Source organism: Peromyscus maniculatus, chromosome 2 (genome assembly GCF_049852395.1).
Source record: "Peromyscus maniculatus bairdii isolate BWxNUB_F1_BW_parent chromosome 2, HU_Pman_BW_mat_3.1, whole genome shotgun sequence".
Lineage (NCBI taxonomy): Eukaryota > Metazoa > Chordata > Mammalia > Rodentia > Cricetidae > Peromyscus > Peromyscus maniculatus.
The window spans coordinates 119,183,595-119,200,996 of NC_134853.1; the positions used below are offsets into that span (position 1 = coordinate 119,183,595).

Sequence of the window (17,402 nt, forward strand, 5' to 3'; positions counted from 1 at the left end):
CTGAAAGTGTGTGTGTGTGTGTGTGTGTGTGTGTGTGTGTGAGAGAGAGAGAGAGAGAGAGAGAGAGAGAGAGAGAGAGAGAGAGAGAGAGAGAGAGAGATCGTATCAGTTGCATTGAAACAGTTCAATCTCTAGAACTGGCAAGCAGTGAGGACATCAATTTGACAGAGACTGTATTTTTTTCTAATACCACATTCTGTTGATGTATAGAAAGCAGTATACTTAATGTACACTTCGCCCATCTGTTGACTTCATTTTTTCTTCAGTCAGTAATGTTCTCACAGGTACTGAAATTCAGTACCTGTATCAGTCAGGAGCCAAGTCTTTGGCATTCTGGTGGAAGAGGAAGTCCAGAGCTCGTCTTAAGCTTTGTTGGAATTATTCCTCCGCTGCAATCTGTTTACTTTCTGATTTGAAACTGGGCCTCACTAAGTTGCCCAGGCGTTCCTTGAACCCATCCTGTAGTGCAGGCAAGCCTTAAATTTAGTATCCTCCTGCCTCAGCCTCCCAAGTAGCTGGGATTACAGGCCCATGTCAATAGACCCAGTTTGTTCAATCCATTATTAGTGCTGGAAATAGAACCCACAGCTACTGGAGAAAGAATATCCTGGAAAAAAAAAACAAAACTATGAAGGGGGTGGATCTGGACAGAGTTAGGAGGAGGAAAGGGGCAATTGTGATCAAAATACATTGTGTGTATGTATGACATGCTCAAAGAACTAATAAGATGTTATATATTTTCACCAAGAAAAAAAGCAACAAGTTATACATAGGAATTTCTATGGTAACAAGAAAAGTAGACATGTTGGCATTCCTCAGAGTCTTGCATTTAGACTATACTGACATTTCTTCCTCCCTTTGTTTACTAGCTATACCCCCTGAAACTTAGATGTCTGTGTTGGGGGGGGGCGCTCATTATTCAATCAGTATCTACTGTATGGTAAGTATTGTGTGTGAATGTATGGAGAGAAAAAGAGAATTTTCAAGCTGGGATGACATTAGATGTCATGTGGATCAATTCGGTGCTTCACTGACATTGTTAAGTGTCACGAACAGAGAAAGTTAAGTAGGCTACGCACAGAATGTCAGAAAATATAACTCCTCAAGCTCCCAGTCCTGAATCTTCCAAACACTGCTGCACTCTATTTTTTCTAGATCAAGCACTAATTAAAGTAAAATTGAAAAGTTTTCTTCCTAAAGCATTGGGTTAAGAGGATGGAAACAGCTAAGTCATAGACCACTGAGCATGAATAGATGAGGCACTGGGTTCAGACAGACAGACAGACAGACACACACACACACACACACACACACACAGAGGAGATCTGGGTTGTAAGAAGAATCAAAAGAACTAAGAATCAGAGGAACTATGTTCTTCATATTTAAATGGATACAGTCTGAGCTTATAGTTTTGCTCAAAATGAGATCAACTCCATCAGCTTAACCCAACATTTTATATTTAGCTAAGTTCAGTCCTGTGTTTTTAGTGAATATTTGAGTGTAGTTTAGGCTTTTATTGTCCTCACCACATTACCCCCTCATTGGCCTGGTCTTTTTGCTGAGAGTACAGCGCACTGCCCTTCGTTGAAGGCATATGTCTACTGTGATTTCTGAACAGTGACAGCTCAGAACTCTATTAAGTTGTCTTTGAAAGCAGCACAACTCACAGAGGTCTGAGCCATGGTTTCTTTCAAAAGAAAGAAATGCCCATTTAATACAGAATATATTTACTATTGCTTTTGGTACCCATGGGTCTTTCTCATTAGGAGCTGTTTTTCCCTGAAGGCAGGATAACGAGATCTGACACTTTTTTGGAATACTGATAAATGTTTTCCATCTTAAATGTGAAATTTAATGTGGAACTTTTCTGTGGTTAAAATATCCCTTAGGAATTCTTGTGGGGAGTGTGGTTGGAGGCTTTTACAAGTGTGGCAAAGACTGCTTTTCCTTCAAGGGTGACCCAAGCTACGGAAAACATGCCTGCAAGCAGGAAACAAAGCCATGTGGAAACAGACCTTCGTAATTATCTACCATGGAGTTCCCAGTCAAAATTTTGTCTGAGCTTATTAGACTAATATACTGAATATCTACAAGTGTTAAATATAAAAATCTCATTCATCTAGAATAGCTTGCCCTCAATGTAGAGCTTTGTAAACTCTTTCAGCCCACAGAAGACATCACTTAATTTTTCTAACACATGGTTTCCTTAAGTGTTATGGGCCTATTGTGACAACGATAAAATTGCCTTTTGCTGAGTGATTGGTGTGTTTATGAGTTACTTTATCTACTTGTTGGCAGCTTGAACAGTAAAGAAAATTTGATTGATGGGCTGTAGTGTGCAGTGACTTTGCCTCCGTCTAAGGCTCTATTATTACATGTTATCAAATTCTTTTCCAGCAATTCAGAGTTTAATCCCCTTGGAGGAATTTGGGGATTTTGTGGAGCTCGGTGATAATTAAGTCTCTCTCATGCTTGGCTCCTTTAAATGGTTCTCTGAGCTAATGTAAATTCTCTGGGAATTCATATGGCTTTCATATCCATTTTTTGTTGAGTATTTTGGTTTTATATTGTTAATGCTTTGCCATCAGAAGGTTGAATTGAAATAGAATTAAGACATACTAACATTACCCACCTTCCCATTCAGAGTCATTTTGATCTCTTTTTCTGTTGTCGATGTTTTCTTGATAAACATTGAAGAGAACACTTAATGAGTATTGGCTCCAGGTCAGCACCAGGACACAAAGATGAACTGGAAGCAGACCCAGTTCTGAAGAGAAGCATCAGGATGGGAGGATGGGTCCATGGACAGACAACTGTGGTATTCTGATCCGTGCGGGGATGTCGGGGTGACTCACGAGAAGGATGAGTCATGGAGAATGTGACACTTGGATGATTTGAGGAGAATGTCAGGAAACAAAGGAGGTACCAGGCAAGAGAGAGCAAGGCCTTTCAACATTTGAAGGCTTCATCCTTTCTAAGCACATATAAGAAGATATCTCTATATATATTTAAGTATCAACCTATCAGTGATGTATGGTGTGCTGTTGGCTATATTATCCTGCCCTGTAAAAAAATAAAAAATTATTCAGAAACAGCTCTGGAGAGGTAAGGCAGGAGAAGAGAAACAAGGTAATCAGCGGGGGTTAAAAGAGAAGCTTGTTTGGGGAGGGGGTCTCAGTGCTGCAGTGGGGACCAGACCTTGCGCCACCTTCTGCTATTGAGATCTGTGAATGTCAACGCCTTATTAGTCCCAAGGCTTCCTTCCACTTCCACAAGTCATCTTTTTCTCCACATTCTGTAAAATGACCCATTCGTGCCCTCGAGGCTGTCACTGTGGAACTGAGGGGACAGTATTTCTGCAGAACTGATCATATGGGAACCCCCAGCCTTTGTAGAGGACACAGTAAACCATTCAAACAGACCAGTCACATGGTGGGAGCCCAGACTTTCATCTGAAGACCTGTTGGGAGCTGAAGCCCACGGGCCTGCACTTGCTCTTCTTCAGCAGGGTTAGCAGTGCTAGGTTGCTTAGCTGTTAGGAAGACCGAGTGCCACAGCTGGAAGTGTGTGGCATCTCTGCGACATAGGTGTCCGTTAACTAGCAACAAGAGAACTTATCAGCCTCTTACTTGTGATAACAGTTTGCCGTCAGCCATATGTGTAGATAATAAATTGTTCCATTCCAGAAGAGCTAATGGCCTTCTGCAGGCCCATGGCAGGGAGTAGTAGCACTGCCCGTCTTTGAACAGAGAAAGCCTATGCCAGAGGCCCAATTCCTAATCACATCCCAATCAGTCCGCGACCTCTCCTCATACTAAGCTGACAGACACCTACAAGGACATGACTATTAGGCTACATCGAGAGTAGATGAATACCACAAACTGTGAGTTTCAAGATCATATGTTTTCCCTCAGATACCAATTCTAGTGCTCTGTGTGTGTGTGTGTGTGTGTGTGTGTGTGTGTATTTATATATATATATAATATATATACATATATATGTATATATAATATATACTATATATATGGTATATATGTTAGTAGAAAGTGTGCTATGTGGAGGAAAGAAAGAGTCTAAAGGGAGAAAGAACAGGGAGTAAGATAGGAAAATGAGGAGAAGCCAAATCCAGGTGTTTGCATCTGGAACTAGAGGAGAATAACACAGAAGATACTGTGTTGGGAAGAGGGACACAGGCAAGAGGGAGAAGGGTCAAGGAAGGAAGGTATGAGCAAACCACAAAACTCATATATATGGAAATGTTATAAAGAAATACTGTTTTGGCTGGGTGGTGATGGTGCACTCGAGAGGCAGAGGCAAACGGATATCTTGAGTTCAAGGCCAGCCTGGTCTACAAAGTGAATTCCAAGACAGCCAAAGCTACACAGAGAAACCCTGTCTCGAAAAAAAAGAGAGAGAGAGGGAGGGAGGGAGGGAGGGAGGGAGGGAGGGAGGGAGGGAGGGAGGAAGGAAGGAAGGAAGGAAGGAAGGAAGGAAGGAAGGAAGGAAGGAAGGAAGGAAGGAAAAGAAAGAGAGAGAGAGAGAGAGAGAGAGAGAGAGAGAAAGAAAGAAAGAAAGAAAGAAAGAAAGAAAGAAAGAAAGAAAGAAAGAAAGAAAGAAAGAAAGAAAGAAAGAAAGAAAGAAAGAAAGAAAGAAAAAGAAAGAAAGAAAGAAAGACTGTTTTGTATGCTAACTGAAAAGATTCCGAGAAGTCACTGGTGCTGGTAAGCAGTGTCTGAGGACACCAGGGAGAACAGCGGTCTTTACCTGTGCAGACCAGAAGTGGGGCGGAGGCCAGAACTCTGGGAGGGCAGCTAGTAAGAAAAGAAGCCACCAGACTTTTATTTAAAATAATAGCTCAGTTCCTTATTAACGGCCCATTATTTCCATCTAATCATACGTTTCCAAAGGCAAACACTCGAAGTTTAATATAATGTTGTTGAATAGTCCCTGAAATGCCCTAACCCGGTACCTTCTTTCTTTACTTCCCTACCCTAAAGTTCCAAACAAAACAAAGTCGACCTTCTTTTGATTCCCCAGCATGCATTTCGAATTTCACTCTTGTCTCCATTTCTGATCTTGTCACCCCAGTTAACACATCTGTCAGAGCTTTGTAAAGCACTTTCAAGTGTTAGAGTGCAGAAAGAAAAGCAGCTGTTCTGTTCACAGGTTACGCGTCTTCTGTTTTCTTCTGTTTTTACTGACTCAGAGACATCATAGCAGTGGTCAAGCAAAGGCAAAGAAGAAAACCAGGAGTTTCCACAGAAGGATTCCCATGTCACAAATGTCTTAGCAATGAACCCAGTGCTTCTTTGAAACTCTTAATGGTGTCTTGACATTACAGCTAGTGTTTCGTGGGCACAAGAAGCGTGTAAAGAGATTTGGATTCAAAAGTACTCTTTTTAATATTTTTTTAACTTTCTCACTGGTATATACGCACACTCCCCTCACACATCTCACTTACCCTGCCCTTCCTCTTCTTATCCTTCCCCTTCCCATTAACCCTTTGGGGACTTCTGCTTTCATTTAATCTATATATATATATATATATATATATATATATATATATATATATATGATTTTATGTGACTATATAAAATCCCAAGTGCCACAAATGAGAGAAAACGTACAATATATGTTTGAGACTGGCCTGATTTGCTTAATATGATTGCTTCCACTTATATCAATTTTCCCCAAATGACTTGACATCATTCTTCTTTATGGCAGAAAAAATTCTGTTGTTTGTCTAAACTACATTTTCCTTAACCACTCTTCTGTTGTTGGACACCAGGATTGGTTCCATAACTTAGCTTTTGTGAATATGGCTTCAGTAAACATGGATGTGCAATAATCCCTGTGATCCACTGACTTTGAGCCATTTGGGTAGATACCCAAGGGTGTTTGAGAAACCACTACACTGGTTTCCATAGAGACTGGGCTAGTTAATAGTTCCCCCGGCACCCCGCCCCCAGCAGCATATAAGGGTTCCTTCTTTTTATTTTACCCATCATTTTTGTTGTTTTCTTGATGACTGCCATTCTAACTGGAGTGAGAAGGAATCTCAATATAGTTTGGGTTGGCATTTCTCTAATATCTAGTGAGGTTGAACATTTTTCATGTTTGATGGCCATTTGCATTTCCTCTTTTAAGAACTGTCTGTTCATTTCATGAGCCCATTTTATTGATTGGATTGTTTTCTTGTTGCTGGATGAGGTTGTTTGTTGGTTGGTTGGTTTTTCAATTCTTTGCGTATTCTAGATATTAAGTCTCTGCCAGGCACATAGCTGGCAAAGATTTTCTCCCATTCTTTAGGCTGGTTCTTTGCTCAGCCTTAAGTGTTTGCTTTGCTGTGCAGAGCTTTTCAGTTTTCTGAGATCCTGCCCGCTGATGGTTGCATTTATTTCCGGGATGACTGAGATCCTGTATAGGCAACCCTTGCTCACGCCTACTTCCCCCGTAACAGTGTCAAACTTAGGTCTACACTAAGGTCTTTGGTCCATTTGGAGCTGGTTTTTGTCCAGGTGAGAAATAAAGGTTCAGTTTCTTCTTGTACACATCAGTTTTCTCTGCACCATTTGTTATAGAGGCCCAAACTGCTTCATAGAATGAGAAGTTAATGGGTCTTTGTCTTCCTTTTGGATATGAATCAACAGAAAACTTACATTTGCAGTTTAGAATGTTCTAAGATCTGGGATTTTATGTGAAAAACAAGCTTTGTACTCAGTGGGAGACTTCCAAACCAGGAATGGTGAGATGTTACAGACTGGTATCATCCAGGCTCCCTAGAGCCTGCTTCCATTTCTTCCTGCAGACCATGGTCCAAGTGACCCCTGATGCAATCTGGAAGTGTGTTGAGATCACTTCAGGCCACTGGCCCAGTACATCTCCTCCAGTCATTCCCTAGAAGCAGCAGGAAAACAAAGACTTGGCAATAAAAACATTCCCTGGATTTAGAAATGTTGTTAGTTAGTGTTAAAATCCACTGCTGCTACAGGATCTGAAGTGCAGATGGATCAAGGCTCCTAGCCCAGCTCTGGACAATGCCTCTAATTGTTATAGTAAAGAGTGATTTCAGAACTGTATTGTAATGAAATGAAAACGCCCTAAAGGTGTTTTGGGTTGATTATAGACATCTAACTTTGTTGCTTCTCTTCCCTAGAAGTTATGTTGGAATTTTTTTTTTTTTTGGAAAGTTGTTTCTAGCCTAGCATGGTGGCACACGTTTTCTAAATCCAGGGTGCAGTAGGAGGATCACAGTGAGTTCAAGGCCAGCATGGGCTACTGAGTGAGACTTTGTCTCACAAAAAGAAGGACTGGGGATGGTGGCTCACACTTTCAATCCCAGCGCTCAGAGGTGGAGGCAAAAGCATAGAGATCTCTCTAAGTGCAAGGCCAGCCTGTCTGCATAGTGAGTTCCAGGCCAGCCAGTGCAGAATAGTGAGACTTGTTCTAAAAAAAAAAAAAAAAAAAAAAAAAGGAAGTGGGGGCAGGGCAGAGGGAAGGGGTTAAAGAAGGAAGGAAATGTAGGCCTCAAACTTAGATCTGTCTGCATCTGCCTCTCAAGTACTGGGATTAAAGCCATGGATGACGATGCTTGGTCCTATGAAATTTAAATGAAGTCACCATATGAGAGAAGCAATGCCCCAACTAGACGTCTTATGCCACCGTAAAACCTCCAGTGCCAGGAATAGGTTACCAAGGGGTCCTGTATAGCACCCCCACTAAATATCACAAGCTATTGCTAAAGCTATTGGTTCCCCTCTACAATGTAACGACAAGGCCCTGTTGTTGAAGATACCACTTACATCATCAAACATGGAAAAATCAAGCTGGTACCCAACTATAAGCTTCACCTATACTGACTAGTGTTTGTGATGTTTGAAAGATTTTGCATACTACTAGAGGAGAAAAGTAATCAATATCACCCAGCTATAAGCCCTATGACCTACAACAGTGACCTGCCAGACATACATATATATATATATATACATACATACATATACATACACACACACACACACACACACACACACACACGCACACACACACACACACAGTAGTGATAAAAATGTTATGGGAGTAACCAACCACTTTTTATAGTTTTAAGGGCCATTCGACGAGATGGAACCCATACCTGACCACTCTAAAGTGGCCAAGAAAACGAGAGTAGATAGCTGTTCAGAGAATGAGAGACTTTGAAGCACTCAGTCCTAAATGGAATGTCTTCCTCAGACCCCTCCCCTCAAGGCTTGATGATCTGTGTGAAGGAGGAGATGCAGAGGTTTTAAGGACGGGAAGTTGTAGGTGACTCCTAGGAAGAAGTGTTTTCCAGACATAACAGGGCTGGTCTTCTAGAAACATAGGGCTTGTGCACATATGAACTCACAGAGACTGTAACAGCCTGCACAAGCCCTGCACCAGTTCAAAGCAGACAAAATCCCAGCACAAAGAAAGGGAGATGACACCTAACCAAGGAGCTCTTTGCAAGTGATAGCGGCTGGGAAGGGAACCTCACTTTTCTCCAGTGGAGTGATACTGGCTCTGTCAACCACACTCTAAGGCAAGCCCAGTTCCCAGGAGCTGGGAACGCAAAGCAGACTCCATGTTGTTGGTAGTGCTTGTTGTTGGTTTGGTTTGCTTTGGTATTTTTTTGTCTTTAATAATTTTTGTTTGTTTGTTTTGATTTTGGATTTTCTTTAATCTTTTTTTGAGAGAAAGAGAAGGAAAGGAAGAAGAGGAAGTTGGGTGAATAAGGAGGTGGGGAAATGTGACCAAAATATGCTATATGAAAAAAAGTGGATAAAAAAGTAGAGAAGAAAATAAAAATGAGATTATTAATATGAGGAGGTGCAAGTTACTTTGAATTCATTAATGAAGAAATACTGTTTAACCACAGGTTACCTGTCCTAGATAGTGTCCTACGATTTTGAGCTAGAGTGTTAAGGAGTCCCAAGCCCACAGCCGACCTGTGCTTGGGTTTCCGAGTGTTTTCTCCCACAGCCTGCTTTATCCTTCAGCACTAGCTCATTTCACCAAGTTCTTTTCTTTCATTGCCCACGTAATGAGGCCACACTTCTGTGCTGAACCCTTGAGCTCTAGTAAATACCTGAAACTGTTTAAAATTACCAGTAAAAAGTAAATGAGGCAGAGTTCACCTCGAGTTTGAACACAGCAGCAAATGTTCAAGGTCAACAGAAAAAACAAGGGAGAAGTTTAACATGGAATCTGAGGCAAATCCCATCCTAAAGCAGGGAAATAATCATCTTTGGAAAACATAGTGGTACTTCTAAACCTGGAACTGTGCTTCTTATTTATGTCTACACCAAGCAAGTAAACATTCTTAGCAAATTGCCAGTTGTGAGTTGCTGTCCATCATCTGGATGCTTGCTTAAGGTTGTTTCTGGTTGTTAGGAATTAATGGAAATTTTTTTTTTTAAATAGGATGCTATAGTTATCCATGAAGTCTATGAAGAGGGTGCAGCAGCCAGAGATGGAAGACTGTGGGCCGGAGACCAGATATTAGAGGTATCTCATTCTGAATTGTACTTTGTTAACAGTGAACATGGTTGACCTTGGTCCATAAGATCAAATTGTCTGTCTTTGATTCAACTATTCCAGCGGTGATTTCTCTGCTGTGGAACAAAGCATATGTCATATCCTCTTCTTTTTCAGTGTTGCTGAACAACTCACTGGTTCATAATCATGACTTTGTTGATCTAAATCTGAGAAAATGTTTTTTTAGTGAAAAAGAAAACTACCTCTTATAATTCTATCATTTTAATATCAGACTGTATTTGACTGCATGTGACCCTTCTCCTTTTAAGAGGTCACATACAATGGCAGGAAGCACCACCTCCTTCAGGCCCTCTAGCCCAAGGTCATGGGTGGAGCAAATACCACTACAGATACCTACACATAGACAGACAGACATACACGCATACATAATTAAAGTAAGAAAAATACATCTTTAAAAGTAGGACAAGCAAAAATTGTTAAATGAGTAGTTTCCACTGATGACATTAATATGTTAAAAATAAATAAACAGTGGAACAGTAGGCAGTGTGATACTGAGGAACAGCAGGAAGCCAGTCTGTAGTCAGACTTCCTTGTCAGGCTTTTTTTTGGGGCTACCAGCCCCAAATAATGACATGGAGCCTTATTATTAATTATGGACACATGGCCTTAGCTTAGACTTGTCCCCAGCTTAACTCCTACAACTTAAATTGGCCCGTTTATATTAATGTACACTCTGCCACGTGGCTTGTTACCTCTCCTCCATGATGTATGTCTGACTTTCTCAGTGCCTCGCTGGTGTCACCCATGTGACTAGATCTAACCCTGAGTTCCTCTCTCTCCCCGGAAGTCCTCCCTGTTCTCTCCTGCCTTGCTATTGGCCATTCTGCTCTTTATTAAACCAATCAGAAGGCACCTTAGGCACATCATTACAGTGTTCAAAGATTATCCCACACCACCAGTCAATTCCAGGCACTCTGGTAGGTGGAACTGAAGAGAGTTTCGGTGGTGTGAGACTTTAGCATCTTTCACTGAATGAATTTAATGGAAGAGACTTTGTAGTGGGCATGTGTGATTTTTGCTTTGTATCTTTAATATAGCATATTATGAATGACATGACAGAATTTTATTTCTCTCCTTGGTGGCTCATTTCTGCCTTCCAGGATGAAAACGGATATAATCAAGAGTGGAGAACCTAGATGAGAAGGGTGGAAAGAGAAGCCAGGCTAAGTGCAAATTAAGTTCAGGTCTAGTTGCAGGGTTTCTCTGCAGGCCTTGGCTGTGTAGCATGCTGGATTGGGGCTCATCCCCAGTGCACTTATTAAGGCACTAATGAATGAGGTTAGAAAAACAAACAGGGCCTCTTTGGGAATTAGCTTGGATGCTTTTGCAAACAACACTGGTTTTTACTGGTCAAAGTCTGGTGGACTTCTGGTTTCTGTTTTATCCTTCCTAGATTTTCTGGTCAGTTGGCATCGCCATAATTGGCACTTCAAGATGAGTGCCTTTAATATTAAAAGTAGGAGCTGCAGAGTTGGCTTAGCCGTTCACAGCACTGTAAGACCAGAGGACCTGGGCTCAAGGACTAGCACCCACATGGCAGCTCACCACCGTCTGTGATGCCAGTGCCAGGGGATCCAATACTCTCTTCCAGCCTCTGCGGGCACCAGACATGCATGCGATGCACAGCCGTGCTTGTAGACAAAATACTGATACATAAACAGTAGTTTTTTTAAATGCAAATGTGTATACCTGATTTTCTTTTTTTTTTTTTTTTTTTTTTTCTTTCTTTTTGGTTTTTCGAGACAGGGTTTCTCTGTGTAGCTTTGTGCCTTTCCTGGGACTCACTTGGTAGTCCAGGCTGGCCTCGAACTCACAGAGATCCACCTGGCTCTGCCTCCCGAGTGCTGGGATTAAAGGCGTGCGCCACCACCGCCCGGCTATGATTTTCTATAAATTATACCTTATTAGAATTTCCTGCCAGGCCTGGTGGTTTAGGCTTATGATCCCAGCACTCAGGAGGCTGCATTAGTTCAAAGCCTGCCAGAGATTTAGAGTGAGTTCAAGGCCAGGGTAGGTGAGACCTAGTTAAAAATAAAGACTTAAACAAACCTTTTCTAACGTTTATTCATCTACTGCCTGTATGTGGATGAGCATTTGTGTGTGTGCACACATGCCACAGCACACACGGGCAGATCAAAGGACAGTTCACGGGAGCCTGTTTTCTCCTTCCATCCTGTGAGTTTCAAGGATCAAATCGAGTCGTCAGACTTGATGGCAGGTGACTTTATCCACTGAGGCATCTTGCCAACCCAAACTAAGCCACTTGGTTTTTATTTTGAGAGAGGACCTCATACTGTAGCCCAGGCTAGCCTCAGAATCACTATATAGTTGAGAGTGGCTTGAATTCCTGATACTCCTGCATCTACTTTTCAATTGTTGACTTACGGAGATCAGCCACCACACCAGTCAGAAGCGTATTTTAAAGTGCTGGCCACGGGGCTCAGTGGTAAGGTGCTTGGATTTAGTTCCCAATGCCGTTTTTAAAGACTGCTGTCCCTCTTCATCATACGGCTACAGCCGCTTTCTTCTCGAAGGACATCGCTGCTCATGGGCGTCCTCTGTGTTCTGTAAGCCCTTCTGCCACGGCTCCAATGATACCTGTCCGTAATTACTCATCTCATTGACACAACAGAGTCCTTGACAGAAGAAACTAAAGGGAATGGCTTGTCTGACTTACAGCACCAGGAGATAGAGCATGCCTGTCTGGCAGGAATGAGTGACAGCTGATCCCAGTGCATCCACCCTGAGGATGCAGAGAACAGCAAGTGCCTATGCTCAGCTCACATTCTCCTCCTTCCTCAGTCTGGGACGGTAGCCCGTGGAATAGTACTACCTACCTACATTGGAGTAGGTCTTCCTACTTCAGTTTGTCTAATCTGTATAATCCAGAGGGTCATCTCTTCAGTGGTTCTAATCCTGTCAAACTGACAATCAGTCTTGAACATCACAGTATCATAATGTTAAAATTAGGATAAGCCAGGTTTTGTTCCAGAGACACAACCAAACAATTTCTGACACTGATGAGCATGGACTGTCTCCTTCCTGGTTGTTTTTTTCAGGTCAGTCCCTCCTCTTACCCTACCTTATTGCCGTTATATCCTGTGTAGGTAGGATCAGAACGAGAGTTAATTTTTTATTTTACTCATGAACTAAAATAATAAGTAAAAGAGCCCTCGTCTGGCAATGGCTTATCCACTTTTCCCAGGCCCAGCCTTCTGAAGGGGGTGACAGCAGGGCCTCCCAGAGACCTTCTCTAACGGGGGGCCACTCGCACCCCCCAAGATCAGTCAGCACTGCTGTGGATACTGCCTCCAGTGCTTCTGGAAGGCACTTGAGGTGGCTCAGGCTGCCTCTTGCACATGGAAACCAGGCTGAGGTCACTGATCTGAGCAGGCCCCCTAGTGCCAGGATTTGGTCAAAATTGCTTTTGTACTATTAGCGTTCAATGACGATGCCTTCAATTATTTTTATATTTGCTAAGGCCTTTGAGAAGGCTTGCAAAGTTCAACTTCAATCCATGAAGTTACCTTGTGTTTTAAGTAGTAGAAGTGGTCTTGTGTGCCATCTATTGGACCACAGGAAAATAATCAGCTTAGCTCACATTTCCTAGGAACAGTTTTCCCCTTGTTCTGTGGGCTTATTCACTAACAATGCAAAGTGGCCTGGAGGAATAGTGAGGGGTCCTGTGCAGAAGAATGCAGCTCTCACAGCATTTTCTTTTGGCCCATCATTTCTTTCTTACAGTAAATACCTATGTGCCGCGTCTGGAGCCATAAACCTGACAGGCTTTATTTCAGTCAATTCTCACAGCACAAAGTAGGTATTTTTCCTGCCTCCAGCTCATGAATGACACAGAAACCCAACTGCAGTCATTTCTAAGGGGTTTCACAAAGCCAGGAAGTCAGCTTCTGTCTGAACCCATGTCCTTAAGCACCATGGCTCTGGATGTCTGTGAGTGCTGAGATACACCAGAAAAGAAAAGGTGTCTTGGTGATGGGTAATTGACTCATAGAATCAGATTTAAACAACAGCCCAGTGGGGTGGGGAGAAAGCTCGTAACTAGCATGTGCAAAGCCCTGGGTACAACAAAATTAACTAACTAGGTGATTTTTAAGGGCAGGCCTAAAGAGGTGGCTAAGCAATTAAGAGCATTGGCTGCTCTTCCAGAGGACCCAGATTCAGTTCCCAGCACCCACATAGTGGCTCCTAACTACCTGCTACAGAGTCTAACACCCTCTCTTGGCTTCTTTGGTCATTAGGCATACACATGGTGCACATATACATGCAGACAAAACATCCACACACATTTAAAAAATTTTAAACACAGCCCCAAAGTCACCTTCTTCAAGAAGAGTCATTCTTCCTCCCTTCTTGGATGCCTAGGGTCCCTGGTCTTAGGGTGTCAGGATTGGAAAAGCCTTAGACTGTCTTTTACTGGAGAGATGAAGGGACCAAGTTCAGAGACAGGCTTGACTTCTTGGGGCACACAGGGCTATATCAGAACAAGGGCTCAAAGTCACATGTCAGAAGCTTTTCTATGCCTGCTGTCTGTCTAGCCATAGTTGGGGCCATGTTTCCCTTTGTTTGGCTCTTTTCCAAGATGTGACCTGGATGGAGGGAGTGACTGACGTTGAATCCAGAGCCACCCTGTCCCTGAGTTTCTTCTTTGTAGAAATTCACTAATCAGTATCAATTATTTGGCTGTTTGTGGTAGGTCCATCTAATAACCTCTTCAGAGGCTAACTTATGAGACCGTGTGGTAGAAGGACTAGAATGGGAAGATTGTCTGGGTTAGGAACTGGAAAGATGAGTCAGTGGGCAATCCACTTCCTATGTAAGAGTGAGTGCTGGAGTTCAGATCCTCAGCACCCACAAAGTATCAGGTGGGCATGGCCTGTAATCCCAGCCCTTGAGAGGTGGAGGCAGAGGATCCCACAGCAAGCTGACTACTAAGACTAGCCGAATTGGCGAGCTCTAGGTTCAAGTGAGGGGCCCAGCCTCAATATATAAGGTAGAGAAAGAACAGTAGAAGACACTCAGTGTTGCCTTCTGTCTTCCACATACATACATGTGCATGTGCATACACACATCTATATAGGAAGGGAAAAAGTCTGGGTTCAAATGTTGACTGCTTCTCCATCTACTGGCTGTGTGACTTTGGTCAAGTTCCTAGGCCTCTCCAGGCCTTGCTTTCTTCATCTGTAAATGGTAATGCCAACAGTATATATTGAGACTTTAGACTATAGGCATTCTCCCCCCATGATGATCATCGATTCTAACCCTCGGGATCTGTGTGCCCCAGTAAATGCTTTCTTCTATAAATTGCCTTGGTCATGGAATCTTATATCAACAGCAAAATAACCAAGACAACCATAATTCAAGACTTTCAACTAGCAGGGAACAGAGGAGAAACAATTGAGGAGCAGGTATAGGCTATGAATTATTTCTGAATAAGACTCCAGTAGCTTAGGAAATAAAAAAACTGACAAGTGAGATCCCATCAAATTCAAAAGCTTCTGTATGGCAAAGGAAGTAGATGGCCAGCCAGTGTGAAGAGACAGCTGACCGGGAGAGGAAATCTTTGCTTGCTATTTAATTACAATAGAGAATTCATGCTCAATATATAAAGAACTAAAAAGTTACACACTGAAAGAATAGGAAATCCAGCAAATAAGTGGGCAAATTAACTGAACAAACACTTCTCAAAAGTAAAATATAAATGGACAAAAAAAAAAAAAAGAAAAAATGTTCAACATCTTCAGCTATCAAAAAACTGTAAGTCAAAAATATGTAGGCCTGTAATCCCGGCTGCTTACAGTCTGAGGCAGGAAGATTATGTTTAGATCCTTCCTGAGCAGAGAGCAATCTTAAAGCAAAAAGAGCTGCCATTATAGTTTGGTGACAGAGAGTGGGCATGAGGCCCTGGAGTCAGTCCCTGGTATTGAATAGGTGCTGGGTGGGGCAGGGCATTGAGAGTCTCTCTGGTCTGAATGACTGCTGCTGTGTTTTGAATATGCCGTGAGTTTCATTGCTTGGTGCCCACAGCTGTTTGGGGACAGTGTGGAAACTTAGAATGATGTAGGTAGAGCCTAGCTAATGAAGGTAGACCACTAAAGGCAGGCTTTTCAGGTTATAGCTCTAGCCCTGCTCTGTGAGCTGACAAGACGTGAACAATCTGAGCCACAGGCTGCTCCACTGTGGACCCAGCTGTTGCGGCCACCTCACCCTCCCTGCCATGGTGGACCATTCTCTGTGAAACTAAGCCCAAATGAACCTCCCCTAAATCGCTTGTGTTAGAGATGTTGTTACAACAGGGAGGGTTACTAATGCAAATATTTACAACAACGACAACAACAAGCAAACAGAAAGACCAATGAGATGGCCCAGTAAGTAAGGGAGCCTGGTCACCTGAATTCAGTCCTGGAAGCCATGTGAGGAGAGAGGAGAACCAGCTCCTGCAGTTTCCTCTGACTCCACATGCATGCTGTGGCAGGCACTCACACAGAAACCCTAAAAAAGGACCGTGTGATCCAGACAGACCACTTCTGAGCATGTAGCTCACAGTCATCTTCATCAGCATGCAGCAGAGGTGCCTGCATTCGCTGGTTCACAGTAGTACTGCTCCATCTGGGTTTTGTTTGCTTTGAGACAGTTTTGCTGTGTAACTCAAGTCAGCTTCAGAGATGTGGGAGTCCCTGAGTGTTGGGATTACAGATGTGCAACCCCCTGTCCAGCTTTGTGGTACATTATTCTCAACAGCCAAGTCATAGAATCAACCTAGATGCCCATCTTTGGGTAAAGAAACATGGTATACACACATACGCACACAATGGGGTATCCTTCTGCCATAAAGAAAAATAGAATCATGTGTTTGCTGCAAAGTTGATGGGACTGGGTACCGTCGTGTTAAGCAAAGGAAGTCAGACTCAGACAAGTATCACATGTTTTGTCTCATGTGTGAATACAATATGTGTATGTGCGGAGATATCACAGTGATAGCCAGTACTTATATAGCTAATATTCACTAATAAGAATGAATAATAAAAATAACTCAGGGGAAATCCATAAGGACGGGCATTACAAGCACAATGGAAATATTTACTTAAAAAAAATAAGTTGAGGGCTGGAGACACAGCTCAGAGGTTAAGAGCACTGGCTGCTCTTCCAGAGATCCTGAGTTCAACTCCCTGCAACCACATGCTGGCTCACAACCATCTGTAATGAGATCTGGTGCCCTCTTCTGGCAGGCAGGAATACATGTAGACAGACTACTGTATACATAATAAATAAATAAATAAATAAATAAATAAATAAATAAATAAATAAATAAATAAATAAATGAATAAATGAATAAATAAATCTTTAAATGATAATAATAATAAGTCATCTGTGATCTCCATATAACAGACAAGAGAGTGAGGCTAAGAGAGGTCCCAGGTTCGTGTGACTTGCCAGCAGCGCGATGGCTTTGCCGACCGTCCCCAGTATTGTGTGTTCTCTGGTGGTGAGACTCTCTGTGCCCATGCCATCAGATTCAAATGTGAACCTTCAATGGCTTCTTGTTTGTTTGTTTGTTTGTTTGTTCTGTTTTGTTTTTCGAGACAGGGTTTCTCTTTGTAGCTTTGCGCCTTTCCTGGAACTCACTATGTAGACCAGGCTGGTCTTGAACTCACAGAGATCCGCCTGCCTCTGCCTCCCAAGTGCTGGGATCAAAGGTGAGCTCCACCACCGCCTGGCTCAATGTCTTCTTGAAGCTGTTGGAAACATCTGTCCTTTAATTTCCTTCTAGGCCAGTTCTAAAGATGATGTGATCTGAGCAATTAAGAGTG

General features: G+C 42.5%; 1 protein-coding gene across 15 annotated transcripts in view; it reads left to right on the top strand.

Annotated features, from left to right (window-relative positions):
* Positions 1-17,402, top strand: part of Patj (PATJ crumbs cell polarity complex component) — a 330,512-nt gene that overhangs the window by 268,028 nt on the left and 45,082 nt on the right. For all 15 annotated transcript variants that reach the window (XM_076564536.1, XM_042271444.2, XM_076564541.1 and 12 more), the window contains one exon: positions 9,439-9,522. In XM_076564536.1, coding sequence (XP_076420651.1) covers positions 9,439-9,522 — 84 coding nt within the window. The remainder of the gene's footprint in view (positions 1-9,438; positions 9,523-17,402) is intronic.